At 45.3% G+C, this 13,586-nt stretch overlaps 1 protein-coding gene and 1 pseudogene across 3 annotated transcripts in view; one reads left to right on the top strand and one right to left on the bottom strand.

The window, feature by feature from the left end:
- The first annotated feature begins 1,650 nt into the window (after window positions 1-1,650).
- Window positions 1,651-4,866, top strand: LOC126949013 (60S ribosomal protein L10-like; annotated as a pseudogene).
- A 5,341-nt stretch (window positions 4,867-10,207) lies between these two features.
- The window catches only part of PLA1A (phospholipase A1 member A), a 32,986-nt gene continuing 29,607 nt past the window's right edge, over window positions 10,208-13,586 (bottom strand). For 2 of the 3 annotated variants that reach the window (XM_050778748.1, XM_050778750.1), the window contains 2 exons: window positions 11,147-11,311; window positions 10,208-10,628 (listed from right to left, as the gene is read on the bottom strand). In XM_050778748.1, the coding sequence (XP_050634705.1) occupies window positions 10,544-10,628; window positions 11,147-11,311 (250 nt within the window). In that variant the 3' untranslated portion in view covers window positions 10,208-10,543. Of the gene's footprint in view, window positions 10,629-11,146; window positions 11,312-13,586 lie in introns of those variants that run through there. The other variant, XM_050778749.1, reaches the window with a different exon arrangement.

The following is a 13,586-nucleotide window of genomic DNA, read 5'->3' on the forward strand; positions in this document are numbered from 1 at the left end:
CAGGTGCAGTGGCTCACACCTATAGTCCCAGCACTTTGGGAGACCGAGCCAGGTGGCTCACTTGAGGTCAGGAGTTCAAGACCAGCCTGACCAACACGGTGAAACCCCGTCTGTACTAAAAAAATACAAAAGGTAGCTGGGCGCGGTGGCAGGCACCTATAATCCCAGTTACTCGGGAGGCTGAGGCAGGAGAATTGCTTGAATAAGCTGAGAGGCAGAGGTTGCAGTGAGCCAAGATTTGCACCATTGCACTCCAGCCTGGGCAACAGAGCAAGACTCCATTTCAAAAAAAAAGTACACTGTACACTGTAAATTGAGAGTCAACATAACCTGGATGTGGTGCCAGTGCCCAACCTGGAGGATCACCAAGGCAGGGCTGTCATTACACACATATGGCATATAGCAGTGGTTTCTCAAGATGAGGACCTCTTTAATCCCTTTTCTCCGCCAAAGAATCAGACCTTACATTGTCAAAGTTGTGCTTTTATTATCTAATGGTGTATGTAAGGCAAAAGACATTTGGATTTCAGTAGGATTTTTAGATAAATTTACAGGTTTTAAAAATTCGCCACAACAGTCTCTTTATATATTTGAAAAATAGCATTACATATATGTATAAAGCAAAAACCCGTGAGAGACCATGGGGAGAAGAATTGCCTGGAGGGGGAAACTAAGTCCATCTCCAATGTTCAGTACCTCTTCTCTTTCTGTTTTTCTTTTTTTGAGACGGAGTCTCGCTCTGTTGCCCAGGCTGGAGTGCAGTGGCCAGATCTCGGCTCACTGCAAGCTCTGCCTCCTGGGTTCACGCCATTCTCCTGCCTCAGCCTCCTGAGTAGCTGGGACTACAGGCACCCGCCACCACATCTGGCTAATTTTTTGTATTTTTAGTAGAGACGGGGTTTCATCGTGTTAGCCAGGATGGTCTTAATCTCCTGACCTCGTGATCCGCCCGCCTCGGCCTCCCGAAGTGCTGGGATTACAGGCGTGAGCCACCGCGCCTGGCCGCACCTCTTCTCTTTCTATTTTTGACACCCTGTAGACACCCATACAAATCTTGAGGTAGAAGTGAAAACAATACTGTCAGCAGTTTTACGTCTGTCGTTGTCTTTGATTTCATGCACTGACATGTGCCTCCTACTCGGAAATTTATCTGGTGATTATACTTTATTTCACTGTGGTTCACTTCTGTGATATCATCCTTCCTGAAAGTGTCTTCACCCAGCACATGATCACCAACTGTCACATGATTGCGTCACTGCCACAGGGGAGCCCAGGACACAGCACAGAAATCAGCTTAGTCCAGCCTGTAAACTGAGCCTTTGCTTAATAGCCTGGAATTGCCCTCCACCCCTCAGCCCTCAGACTTGAAATCCTATTCACCCCTCAAACCTAATACACATGTCCTCTCCCTATGCACACTCTCCTGGCCTTCACCTCGCCCTCAGCATTGACCAATCCCCTTCAGGACTCGCAGAGTCCTCTGGGGCCACCCCCCTCAGCTCTCATCCCTTGCTAGGCACTTGAGGGCTGGGGAAGTCTTACTTATTTGCTGTGGCCCCAGCACCTCACACAGGGCCACTTGTGTGACATTTAGTTGGTAATGCTTCAATGTTGGTTAAACTCAGCTGTTAACTGCTAGTAGGACAATTCATGTGCGCATTTCGGCAAGGGTAAGGTTAACACTTGGGGTTTTAGAGATTTCTAGTTCCACTTTCCAGTTTTCTTTTCTTCTCTCCCTATTCAAACCAGCAGGAAAAGAGAGTAGTAGTTCAGGGGTTGGTGCCAAAATCCAGAGCCTTATCAGGGGGAATACACAAGAAGGGACAGATCTCAGATGCATTTTAAGATATTGAGAGACAGAGTCTGAGTATAAATTGGGGGAAGGAGGCAAACGGCTTTAAAAAAATTTTTTTTTAGCACTGTGATGTTCTGAGTCAAAGATGACTCAGGCTTCAAGCCAGGATGATTGGATCGTGGTGGCAGCTATTACCATAAAAAGTGGAGGAATAACTGGGGAAGATGTTGATTCCCTTTTGGATGGATTGAGTTTTGACTCTTGTCAGGACACTAAGTGGACACAGAAATGCAAACAGTTGTTTTCATAGATGAGGGTAAATGCTAAGGATCAGAGAGGATTCCAAGGCCTTCTTAGGGCCTAGGAAGACTCAGGCACTGGATACTCTCATCACCCCCATGTTCTTCTTAAGGGTACGAAACCTACCTCCTCTGAGATGGTGGGGCAGGGGGTAGTTGTGATGGTCATCCCAGGGCTTGGGGTGTGCCCAAGAGTGAGATCAGATATGTGTTTGTGGCTGTGGGGAGCAGCATATGTCACTTTCAGAATGTCAGACTTGGGACCACTCAACCAGGAGATCAAGGGCTGGGTGAGAATTCAGCAATTACAGAAGATTTATGTTTCAATGTAATATCCTTTTTCCTACAGAGATTTAAAACTTTTAAAAGTTTACACATACAATTTTAAAACAAGATGAGTACATGAAGGCCATTCCTGACACTTATGGAAAGACATTAAGCCCTCTTTTAAAGTTAAGCCTCTCTGTGCCTGACTTTCTCTCCCTGCCTTTGTCTATACCACTAAGATTACTGCCTTTAATTCAATTCACGGAGCTTTTATTGTATGCTTACAATGAATTACAGTGTTTTGGGGACACAGCGAAAGAGAAAACATAGCCCCTGCTTTTAAAGACCTTACAATCTCATCATAGAGGCGTGACATACATGCAGTAAGCTATTAACCACCATTGCAAGGCAGCATAGTTACTGACTGATAGAACATATAGGTGACCAGGTTCCCTGGGGAAGATAGAAATGGAAGTGGACCCTGAATTATTGGTAGAATATAAAAGTGCGGGGGTGGGAAGGAGAAGGAACAAAAAGACATGGAGATGACATTGACCATAGTATGTTTTAGGGGAATACTGGCTTCAGCACACTGGGGAAAGTGGCAGATAATTTTAGTTAGGCAGAGTAGGGCCAGACTGAAGAACCCTATTGAGCTAATACATCTTGGTTGCAAGTGCTAGAAACCAACGTGAACAGGCTAAACTGTACAAAAACATGGTGGTTAGAGCTCAGATTCTGATGTCAGATGGCCTTGATGTGAATCCTGATTTTATCCATTGCTAACTATAGTGGACAAGTTACTTAATTTCCTTGTTCCTGTTTCCTCATATGTAAAATGAAGTAATACATGGATTTATTGGGAATATTAAATAATATAATTTGTGTAAGCTAACTGAAACTTTACCTAGCATATACTAACTGCTCAGGAAGTTTTATCTTTTTTGTTGATAATGTTGACGATGTTGATAATTATGATGACGAAGCGAAGGAGAACTTAAAAGGACACGGGGGTGCCTTATAGAATTCAAAGACAGAAATGCCTCCAGATTTTAATATGGGACTAGATCAGAAAGCCATCAGGGAAAGCAGAAAGCCGTCAGGGACCCAGTCACCATCTTCTGTTTCTGTTTCTCTTAGGAGAACTGCAACATGTTTCTGTTTTCCAACACAGCAGTCTTTCCTGTTTCTCTGTTCTCACAGTGGAATATGTTCGCCCTCAGCTCCTGAGTTCATATGGAACAATTCCAACTACCAGAAGACAAGTATGGCAGCCTCTTAGTTGTAATTTCAGACTTTCAGGAAGGAAATCTACCTTGTCCAGATTCAGTCGTGTGTCTACTTCTGGTCCACTCACCTGGGCCTGAGGACCGGGTCATGCAGTACAATTGGGGCTGCCCATCTTCTAGATGGAGGTCAGTTCTTAGAGAAAGGAATGACTCTTAAGTTCAAAAGACGCTCAAGCTCTTTCCCTTCGGCGCGCCACTGAAGATTCTGGTGTCACCATGGGCCGCCGCCCCACTGGTGTTACCATTATTGTAAGAACAACCCAAAGCCTCTCTTCTCGCGAGGTATTCCTGATGCCAAGATTCTCATCTTTGACCTGGGGCAGAAGAGGGCAAAAGTGGTTGAGTTTCCACTCTGTGGCCACATGGTATCAGATGAATGGAGCCCTGGAGGCTGCCCGAATTTGTGCCAATAAGTACATGATAAAAAGTTGTGGCAAAGATGGCTTTCACATCTGAGTGCGGCTCCACCCCTTCCACGTTATGCACATCAACAAGACGTTGTCCTGTGCTGGGCTGACAGGCTCCAAACAGGTATATGAGGTACCTCTGAAAAGCCCCAGGGCACTGTGGCCAGGGTTCACACTGGTCAAGTCATCGTGTCAATCAGCACCAAGCTGCAGAACAAGGAGTATGCGATTGAGGCCCTGCACAGGGCCAAGGCCGAGCTCCCTGGCCACCAGAGGATCCACATCTCAAAGAAGTGGGGCATTACCAAGTTCAATGTGAATGAATGCGAAGACGTGGTGGCTGAGAAACAGCTCATTCCAGATGACTGCGGGGTCAAGTACATCCCCAATCGTGGCCCTCTGGACAAGTGGTGGGCCTGAACTCATGAGGGCTTCCACTATGCTGCCCCTCCTAATGCCCGACAATAAATCCTACTTTCTGTCCACCTGAAAAAAAAAAAAAAAAAAAAAGACACCTCAAACTGACTAGGTATCTACTACAGCAGTGGTCTCCAACCTTTTTGGCACCGGGGACTGGTTTTGTGGAAGACAGTTTTTCCACAGATCAGTGCAGTGCGGGGACGGTGGGGAGGGGGATGGTTTCAGGATGAAACTGTTCCACCTCAGATCATCAGGCATTAGTTAGGTTCTCATAAGGAAAGCACAATCTGGATCCCTTGCATGAGCAATTCCTAGAATCCAGTGCCACAGCTGACCTGACAGGAGATGGAGCTCCCGTGGTAATGTTCACTCACCCAGGGGTTGAGGACTCCTGTATTAGAGCACTCTAGCCTTCTGACCTGAGGAACATGATTTTTAAGACAATGTTATTCATTTAGGAATTCCAATGTCTGGTAAATGACCACCGAGGTCTCAGGATCTGAGTGAGAAAATGAGTATATTCTGTACTTCAGGCTCTATTGAGGATAATGTTAAGGAAAATTCCATTCCAAATTTGTCTCTGAAATAGATCTTTGTGGTCCAAGAGTGAAGATAAGTTAGGCATATGTAGCAGAATATCTTTTTGATATAGTAACCAATGTAAATTTTTCCAAGAATTGCCTGTGATCCTATGACGCTATCCTTTTTGGGCAATAGATCATGAAAGATCTGGTGCCTCAAGGAAGACTGACAGAGCAGAAGCAAAAACAAAAGGGTCAAGGCAGATTTGTGGCTTTAGCTGTTTTTCAAAGTGATGTGGAATAATATCTAATCGAGAAAGACAATAAAGATTAGAGTAGCAATTATCACACAAGAGAATAGAAAACCAAAGTTGATTCCTTGAAAAGATCAATGAAATTGTCAAATCTTTATCTAGACTTACCAAGAAAAAAAGAGAGAAGACTTAAATTACTAAAATCAGGAATAAGAGAGGAGCCATCATTACTGACCTTATAGAAATAAAAAGAATCACAAGAGAATACAGCAAACAATTGTGTACCAACAAATTAGATAAATAAAATGGACAATTTTTACAAAGGTACAAATTACTGAAATAGACTCAAGAGAAAAAGAAAATCTGAATACATCTATAACAAGTGAAGAGATTAAATTATTGAAAAACTACTCGGCAAGAAAAGCCAACACTGAGATAGCTTCACTGGTGAATTCTGCCAATAATGAAGCCTTAGACATGAAAATACTTCCTGGGACCACTTATTTATTCATTTTCTAACAAATATTCGAGAACTTACTGTATGCTAGGGACTTGGAGTACAACAGTAGACAAGACAAAGTCCCTGCTGCCCAAGGGCTTGATTTGTCATGAGAAGAGTTTTAATCAAGGCACAGTTTGTGAGCTGCAAGGGAAACTATTGTGAACTCACAGAGTCTGCATAGGACTTTATGGAATGCTGGGTTTGTGTGCAAACAACTGTTTATCTGACTGCAGTCACCTCTATCCATGCTTCCATCTCCTCTCTCCTCTCCCCTATCCTTCTGCTCCCACCTTTTTCTCCCTCTGTTGAAGCAGCCAGCCCTGCTATTCAGAAGTGAGTACACATGTCTTCTTTGCTGTTAACCACTCTGCAGTTGCGAGACAATCTCACCTGTAGACACAGGAGTGGAAGGTCTTTCCTACGTCTATTCTCAAAGTGTGGATCATCAGACCTCGAAAGAGGATAGGAAGTCATTTTCTCCCTTATCAACCCATCCCAATCTCTCCCTGGCATCTTGTGCTCCAGATGTTGGGGACAGCATTCCAAAATGCTGCTGGAGATGGGCTCTCTCCTACCTGTCACCAAGCCGTGCAGTGGGAACCAAGCTCCCACAGCCTCTAGTGTAGAGGAACCTTAAATAACATTCATCTGAAAATCTAGTGATGGTTAATACAGGAACGTCCCCTGTATTGTTTTTGTCTTTTCTTTTTTTCTTTTTCTTTTCTTTTCTTTTTTTTTTTTTTTTTTTGAGATAGAGTTTCACTCTTGTTGCCCAGGCTGGAGTGCAATGGCACAGTCTTGGCTCAGTGCAACCTCCACCTCCCAGGTTCAAGCGATTCTCCTGCCTCAGCCTCCCAAGTAGCTAGGATTACAGGTGCCCACCACCATGCCTGGCTAATTTTTGTATTTTTAGTAGAGACAGGGTTTCACCATGTTGGCCAAGCTGGTCTCGAACTCCTGACCTCAGGTAATCTGCCCGCCTCAGCCTCCCAAAATGCTGGGATTACAGGCATGAGCCGCCGCGCCCGACCGGGTCTGAATATTTTCTGTAAGAAACGCTAGCACCCCTCTCAAAGGCCCTATAACCTTTTTTTCATCCTTCACAACTTTCTTCCTTAGCCACCTGAGGTTTGTCTGGGTTCACAGTCAGCGGCACTACACAAGCTTGGCTGGAATGCCTGGCTCTGGGGATTGACAGTGTGGCTCACCTGGCTGCAGGGCTGGCTTCCTGGGCATGCGACCTATACACTTGGGCACAGGGCTCCACTCAGGCCCCACACTTGGTTTCATGCTCTGCTGTCACCATCTTGAAATTCTCAACTTTTTAAATAAGGAGGCCGCATTTTTATCTTGCACTGGACCCTGCGAATTATGTATCCAGTCCCACAGGGTTGCACTTTGGACCTTTAGGGGGGACTTCTCTGTCGTGTTTCTGAGTCTGGTTAGAGTGGTGATTAATCACCTGGCTCTGGGGCGGACAGCTGGCATTTGAATCCTGGCTCCTTTACTTACTAGACCCGTGATCTTGAAAGTTCCTCAGCCTCTTGATTTCTTTATCAGTAAAGTAGGATAATAATAGCATGTATCTCATAGGCTTGCTGAGAGGATAAAATACATATGACACACTCAGAATGTGACACACTCAGAATGGTGCCTGGAACATAGTAAAAAGCTGTGCAATGTTGGATGTTTTTGTTGCACGGCTATTCCAAGGTCACGTTGCTCTGTATCTTTCAGCAGTGTATCTCGCACTTCGTGGTGAATCTGCCTGTTGGATTTAATTAGCTCTGTAATAGTCTCTGTTCATGAAAAGACTGCAGCAGAGTGCGCAAAGTGGGTGTGGAAGGGAGACCCAAGCTCTGCTTTTGCTCTGCCATGGAGCAGAATTCCGTGTTAGCTCTCCCTTTTCCTGACCCCACAGACATCCCATCTACTTAAAGCCATGTTTCCCAAAGTGTGGGCCACGTACCCCTGGACAGGATGATTTTAGGTACCACATAGACCCAGCATTAAACAACATTCCATCTCATAGACAGTTATACATTTCTTATATCCTTTCCATCCGGTGATTATATATAGAAAAATGTCTCCACTCAGTGTTAATACTTTTTTTTTTGGAGACAGAGTTTTGCTCTTGTTGCCCAGGCTGGAGTGCAATGGCTCAATCTCGGCTCACTGCAACCTCCGCCCCCTAGGTTCAAGCGATTCTTCTGCCTCAGCCTCCTGAGTAGTTGGGATTACAGGCGCCTGCCACCATGCCCGGCTAATGTTTTGTATATTTAGTAGAGACAGGGTTTCACCATGTTGGCCAGGCTTGTCTTGAACTCCAGACCTCAGGTGATCCACCTGCCTCGGCCTCCCAAAGTGCTGGGATTACAGGCATGAGCCGCCGCGGCTGGCCAGTGTTGATAAATTTTTAACATCTCTCACATACTTGCAAATTTTCCCTTTTTAGTAAAGAAAAAATTTTGCCTCCTGAACATGAAAGAAAAAAAAAAAAAAAAAAAAAACTGGCCCGGGACTTTGAGCCTGCATCGGACCACAGTATCTAGTTGGAATGTTAAACATTATAATGTTCTCATTATATTTCTTTCTAGGATTAATTTATGAGTAGAGAAACTGGTTTTTCCATGTAAGGTAGTAATCCAAAGTTTCTAACTAGGGGCAAAATAACATGTGAGAAAGTCTAACAGTGTTTAAAAATAAGAAAATATTCCCAAAGAAACCCAGGGCTATGGCCAAAAGCAGAATGGAAGTGTGAGGCCACTGCCGAACAGATTGAGTCAGTTTAACACCAGTTAGCATCAACATCACAAAACATGATTTGTTGTTGTTGTTGTTGTTTTTGAGGCGGAGTCTCACTCTGTCTGTTAGGCTGGAGTACAGTGGCATGATCTCAGCTCACTGCAACCGCTGCTTCCTGGGTTGAAGCAATTCTTGTGCCTCGGCCTCCTGAGTAGCTGGAATTACAGGAGTGTGCCACCACACTGACTAATTTACAGCTAATTTTTTTTTTTTTTTTTTTTTTTTTTTTTGGTATTTTTAGTAGAGATGGGATTTCATCATGTTGGTCAGGCTGGTCTTGAACTCCTGACCTCAAGTGATCCACCCGGCTTGGCCTCCCAAAGTGCTGGGATTACAGATGTGAACCACCGTGCCTGGCCCACAATATGATTTTCATCACAGAAATGTAATACACATTTGGAAATGAAGCAACGAGCAGTGGGGAAAACTAAGGAAGAAGTATGTGCTAAGCAGTGTCTCCCAGGATGGCAAATGGAAGTGCAGCGTAATACAGCTCAGGGTAAGACTGTCTCCAGGGAGGAACCTGTGTGGAGTAAAGCGAGGGAAAAGGAAAGGAGGGTTTTTGGTTTGAGGGAAAATAGAAAATTGAAAGCCTACGCAGTAGGGAACATGTGTATTCTTTAGACATGACTGTGATCATGCAGACAGTTAAACATCTTTGTGAGCCTCACCTGTCCTTTTGGTTGCATTTCCAAGGCCTGGACGAAGGCCGAAGCTCTCAGTGCCCTGGCTGACTTGGCCCAGATGGAGTAATTGCAGCCTGTTGCTTCCATCATTCTCCCAGTCTTTCTTGTGGAGAGCAAATCAGCAAGTTAGCAGTTTCCTTTTAAAGCTCATTTATTTATGTTTTTAAAAAAGTGAATTTAAAGAATAAAAGAATCCAGGGGAAACCTGGATTTAGGAAAGTGGTGAAGGCGTGTGCCATATCTGTTAGTTCCCCACCCCCTTCCCATCCACTCTACACCCTTCTCTGTCCTGCTGTATGCCCCAGGCCTGTTTAGGCCATGTCAATGTGTTATTTGCCCTCTGGCTTCTGTTGGGGGTCCTTAGTGGGGAGCACTAGCAGGAAAATGGGGGAGGAGGAACAGTGAAGTCAGAGAATCTGCTCCTGCTCCCTCCCTGCGGGGTTGCTGCTGGCTGACTGTGTACTGCAGGTCTGCAGCCCCCGGTGCTTCCCCTCCTCTGGCCTCTTCAAGGGTAGCGTAGTAGCAGCTTCTACTGCCAGTAGCTTCAGGGAACTACATTATCCCTGTGGTTTCCCCACAAAAGACTACGGCAAATAGTCCTTTTCTTAAATTCTCCCAACACAGATTGAGCGCACCATCTGTTTTTGGCTGGGCTGCGGCTGATACAAGGTTATTTACAAAGATCAAAGTTTGGGAAACAGTAACCCAGAGGAAATCCACCTGTATTCCCCAAGATCTCTCTGATCCCTCAAACCTTCCAGATATCCAAAGGAGGTAATGGTAAGGGTTAGTAAATGGTGCCATCTTCCTCCCCACCCTTCATCCCCTCTCTTGTTCCAAGTACTTCTTTTAGTTGCTATTTTAATACAGATAATGCAATACTGTTTTCTGCAATCCTACGGAGTATAAATCTCAACTTTTTGTAGGTAACAGAATTCCATTCAAGTAAAACAGTTCAATGATTCAGGTACTCCATGAAGTTTTATTTTTAAAAAATTGTTTACTCTGTACATGTTTCTACTGAATCCTAAGTACAGATATACAAGGAGCTAAAGCAAGTGCAGTTAAGTATGCATGGGAGAGTTAAAATGGGTATGTACATAAGATCAGCAGCAGAAACCAAGCTCTGTAAAATGAGTTCTCCCTCCCCTCCAGGGTGGCTCATTATGGAGAAAATAAGAGCTTTGCCTTTCTCCGTAGCAGTAATGGTCTACAATAAGCTGCACACACACATCCCTCATCACACCTCCCTCCAAAAAAAAAAAAAATGCAGGGAGATGTGTCCTGCCCAGGTTAAACTATACGCAGGCTATCTTCAGGTCATGAGAAGCAGTCACACTTGCTTGTAAGTTCACCGGTTCGGGTAAGCAGATCACCTTTTCTCTGGAAGAGAAGAGCAATAAGAGAGCAGTGGCTGGTGAGCAGAAAGGGCTTGGCATTCTGTGGCTTTTGAATTTCCATGATGTCTGATGAAAGAAGTCTGCAGTCACCTACAATTAAGAGCCAGTTCATGTGGTCCAAGGGCCGGGGGTGGTAAGGTTAATGACATAAATGCCTTTAGAGGAAGGGAAAGGGGATGTGGATTCTGGATCCACACCCATGAATGTGACCCATGATATGTTTGGAGTGGAGGCCACAGAGGAGAAAATATGCAATGAGAAAACTGTGTTCTAATGAAATCTTACATAGAAACTAAATATGTAGAACAAACACAGTGGAATTTCCCCAACCCAAGATGGTCCCACAGGAGGTTCTGGAAAGCTGGGTCTCTGTCATTTCTGCTTCTAAGATGGTAATCACTATGATGAGCTTGAATCTCAACAGGTAGCACATCTAAGGCCAGGACTGATCTTTGATGTGTGTGTGCGTCTGGTGGGGGGGAAGTGGATACTGGGGCTTACCTGTGATCGACAGGCAAAAGGGCAGTGCAGAACTTCCCAATAATAGTAGTCCGGTCTTTTTTCCAAACTCGGTTGGAAGACTGAAACTTGAATTTCACTTGATTTATCTGGCACTGTGGGGTGGCATGAGCTATGATTCCTTTCCCGTGAAGTTGCTGCTTAGGTCTGCAAGGAAAGGGGCAAGGGAAAGTAAAGGACTGCAGCCCTTATGGCCTGTACTTTCCCTTTGGCTCCAATCAGGCTCTGCTGGTGGCACTGGTTGGCTGTCATGCACCAAGGGGTTAGCTCCTTACCACAGTCCTTTGTGTCACCCTCACCCGCCCCTCTGCCCACACCTCCAGCTTTGAATATGACCAAGAAAGTAGTTGTTGACTTTTTAGAGTGAACAAGTGGACACTGCAACAAAATAGTAGCTCCTGGATTTTCATATCTGGAAAAACTGTTCCTCATTCTTGGATTCCCAGCTGGAGGAGACCTTCACCTTCACATCCAATTACCCAGAAGTAGAAACCCTCTTTTAGAACATTCCTTTTCAAAGAATTCTGTGTAAGGACTTTTCTGTTTTAGGCTAAGTATGAATGTGTGGGTGAGAACAGCGACAAGAAAACAGATCATGAGGCACAGACAGAGCTGGGTGGAACCCAGGTTTTGTCTTCCCAGCTGTGTGGCTTTGGAAAAGTTACCTAACCTGGCAAGGTGGCTGTGGAGTCACTAGCAACTAGGTGTAAGTCTCAGCTTCCCTACATGCTGCTATGAACTTGAACCACGGGGTTTGGTTCATACTGACTTCAGCCTAGGAGGCTCAGAGTGAAAACAGTATCCAGTTCTGTCTTAACCCACCCTCTTGGCTTTGCCCCTCAGATTCCCTATCTGTTTAAAGATTCAGGCACCACTTTGGACTGAGACAAAGATGAGGGAGGAGTATGAAGTGATCAACCTAGCAGGGTGCTTCCAAAAGGGCTGTGGTACCCCCTAGGTACTAGGTACTGGAGACAAAAGCAAAAAATCGTGAGATTCAATGAGGACAGTCTTCATTCTGAGTGCAAGGCACAGCCCAGCCAGCAGAGCCTGAGGGTGGTGAGCAGGGGATCAGGGAGAGCGCCCAGCAGGGCTGCACCACCCAGCTAGGGAAGGAATTTGATTTGTGGGGCCCTTTGTGATCCTCCCTGGCCTCTGAGGGGGACTCTGAGAAAGAGGAAAGAAGGAGGGCACTGCGTTCCTCTTGGCGGGGGGCGGGGGCCAGGGGGTGTGGGGAGCCACCCCTGCCAACTCGGTTTCCTGTTCGTTTCTGGCCTTCATAGAGTGATGACAAGGCTTCTTTGTGTTCTTTTTGGTCCAGGGTTAGTCATATATCTTGTTTTTTCCTTCTAAGAGAAGATCATTATAATTTTGTTTAAAAACCAGTCCCTCTTTTTTTAAATTCACAAGTCTTTTGAAATACCTCAGAGGAAAAAATAAGATTGTTTCCTTTAAGAAACAGCTTAGATTGAAGAGTTTGTAAAATTCAAGGAATATGAAAAATCTTTTAAGTGAGTGATTTGGGGAGTTGGCCCAGGTTAATTCTCCAATTAGAAGAAAATCTTAGAGTCGCGTAAAGCTATAGAAATTTGGAGAAAGACCACACGTAACTTCTCCCCATTTTCCCCCCAGTTTCTGATCTGCAAGAAGTGAATCATGTTCTGGTGCCTTCTTCAAAAGAGTTATGTGAACCTGCTCGGGGAGGAAGAAGCGCTAATCTGTGGATGTTGACTGGAATTCTTCGGGGAGCTTTTGAAGTGTAGCTGTGGAGCCTGTGCCCAGAGACCCTGATGTGATTGTTCTGGGGTGGGGGGCTTGGCATCAATTTTTTTTTTTTTTTTTTTTTTTTTTGAGACGGAGTTTCGCTCTGTCCCCCAGGCTGGAGTGCAGTAACGCAATCTCGGCTTACTGCAAGCTCCGCCTCCCGGGTTTACGCCATTCTCCTGCCTCAGCCTCCCGAGTAGCTAGGACTACAGGCCCCCGCCACCTCGCCCGGCTAATTTTTTTTTTCATATTTTTTAGTAGAGAGAGGGTTTCACCGTGTTAGCCAGGATGGTCTCGATCTCCTGACCTCGTGATCCGCCCGTCTCGGCCTCCCAAAGTGCTGGGATTATAGGCTTGAGCCACCGCTCCCGGCCGGCATCAGTATTTTTTAAAGCTCTCCAGGTGATTCTAATGTGCAGCCAGAGGTGTGGGTCATTTTCATGACTCCTGCCAGTGTTTTCGGACCTACCAATGGGCTAGAAGATGATGAAAACACCGTTCTAGAAGTAGCACAACCTTGAGCGGGTCTAAGGAAAGGTATTTGGCTTACTGATACATAGCCACAGTCTGCAAGGCCCTGTGGGCACCTGCAGGCCTGTGTTGGAATCCTGATGGCTGTGTGTAGCTGTGTGACCTTGGGTGAGCCAGAAGGAACACC

This window comes from Macaca thibetana, chromosome 2 (genome assembly GCF_024542745.1).
Source record: "Macaca thibetana thibetana isolate TM-01 chromosome 2, ASM2454274v1, whole genome shotgun sequence".
Classification (NCBI taxonomy): Eukaryota; Metazoa; Chordata; class Mammalia; order Primates; family Cercopithecidae; genus Macaca; species Macaca thibetana.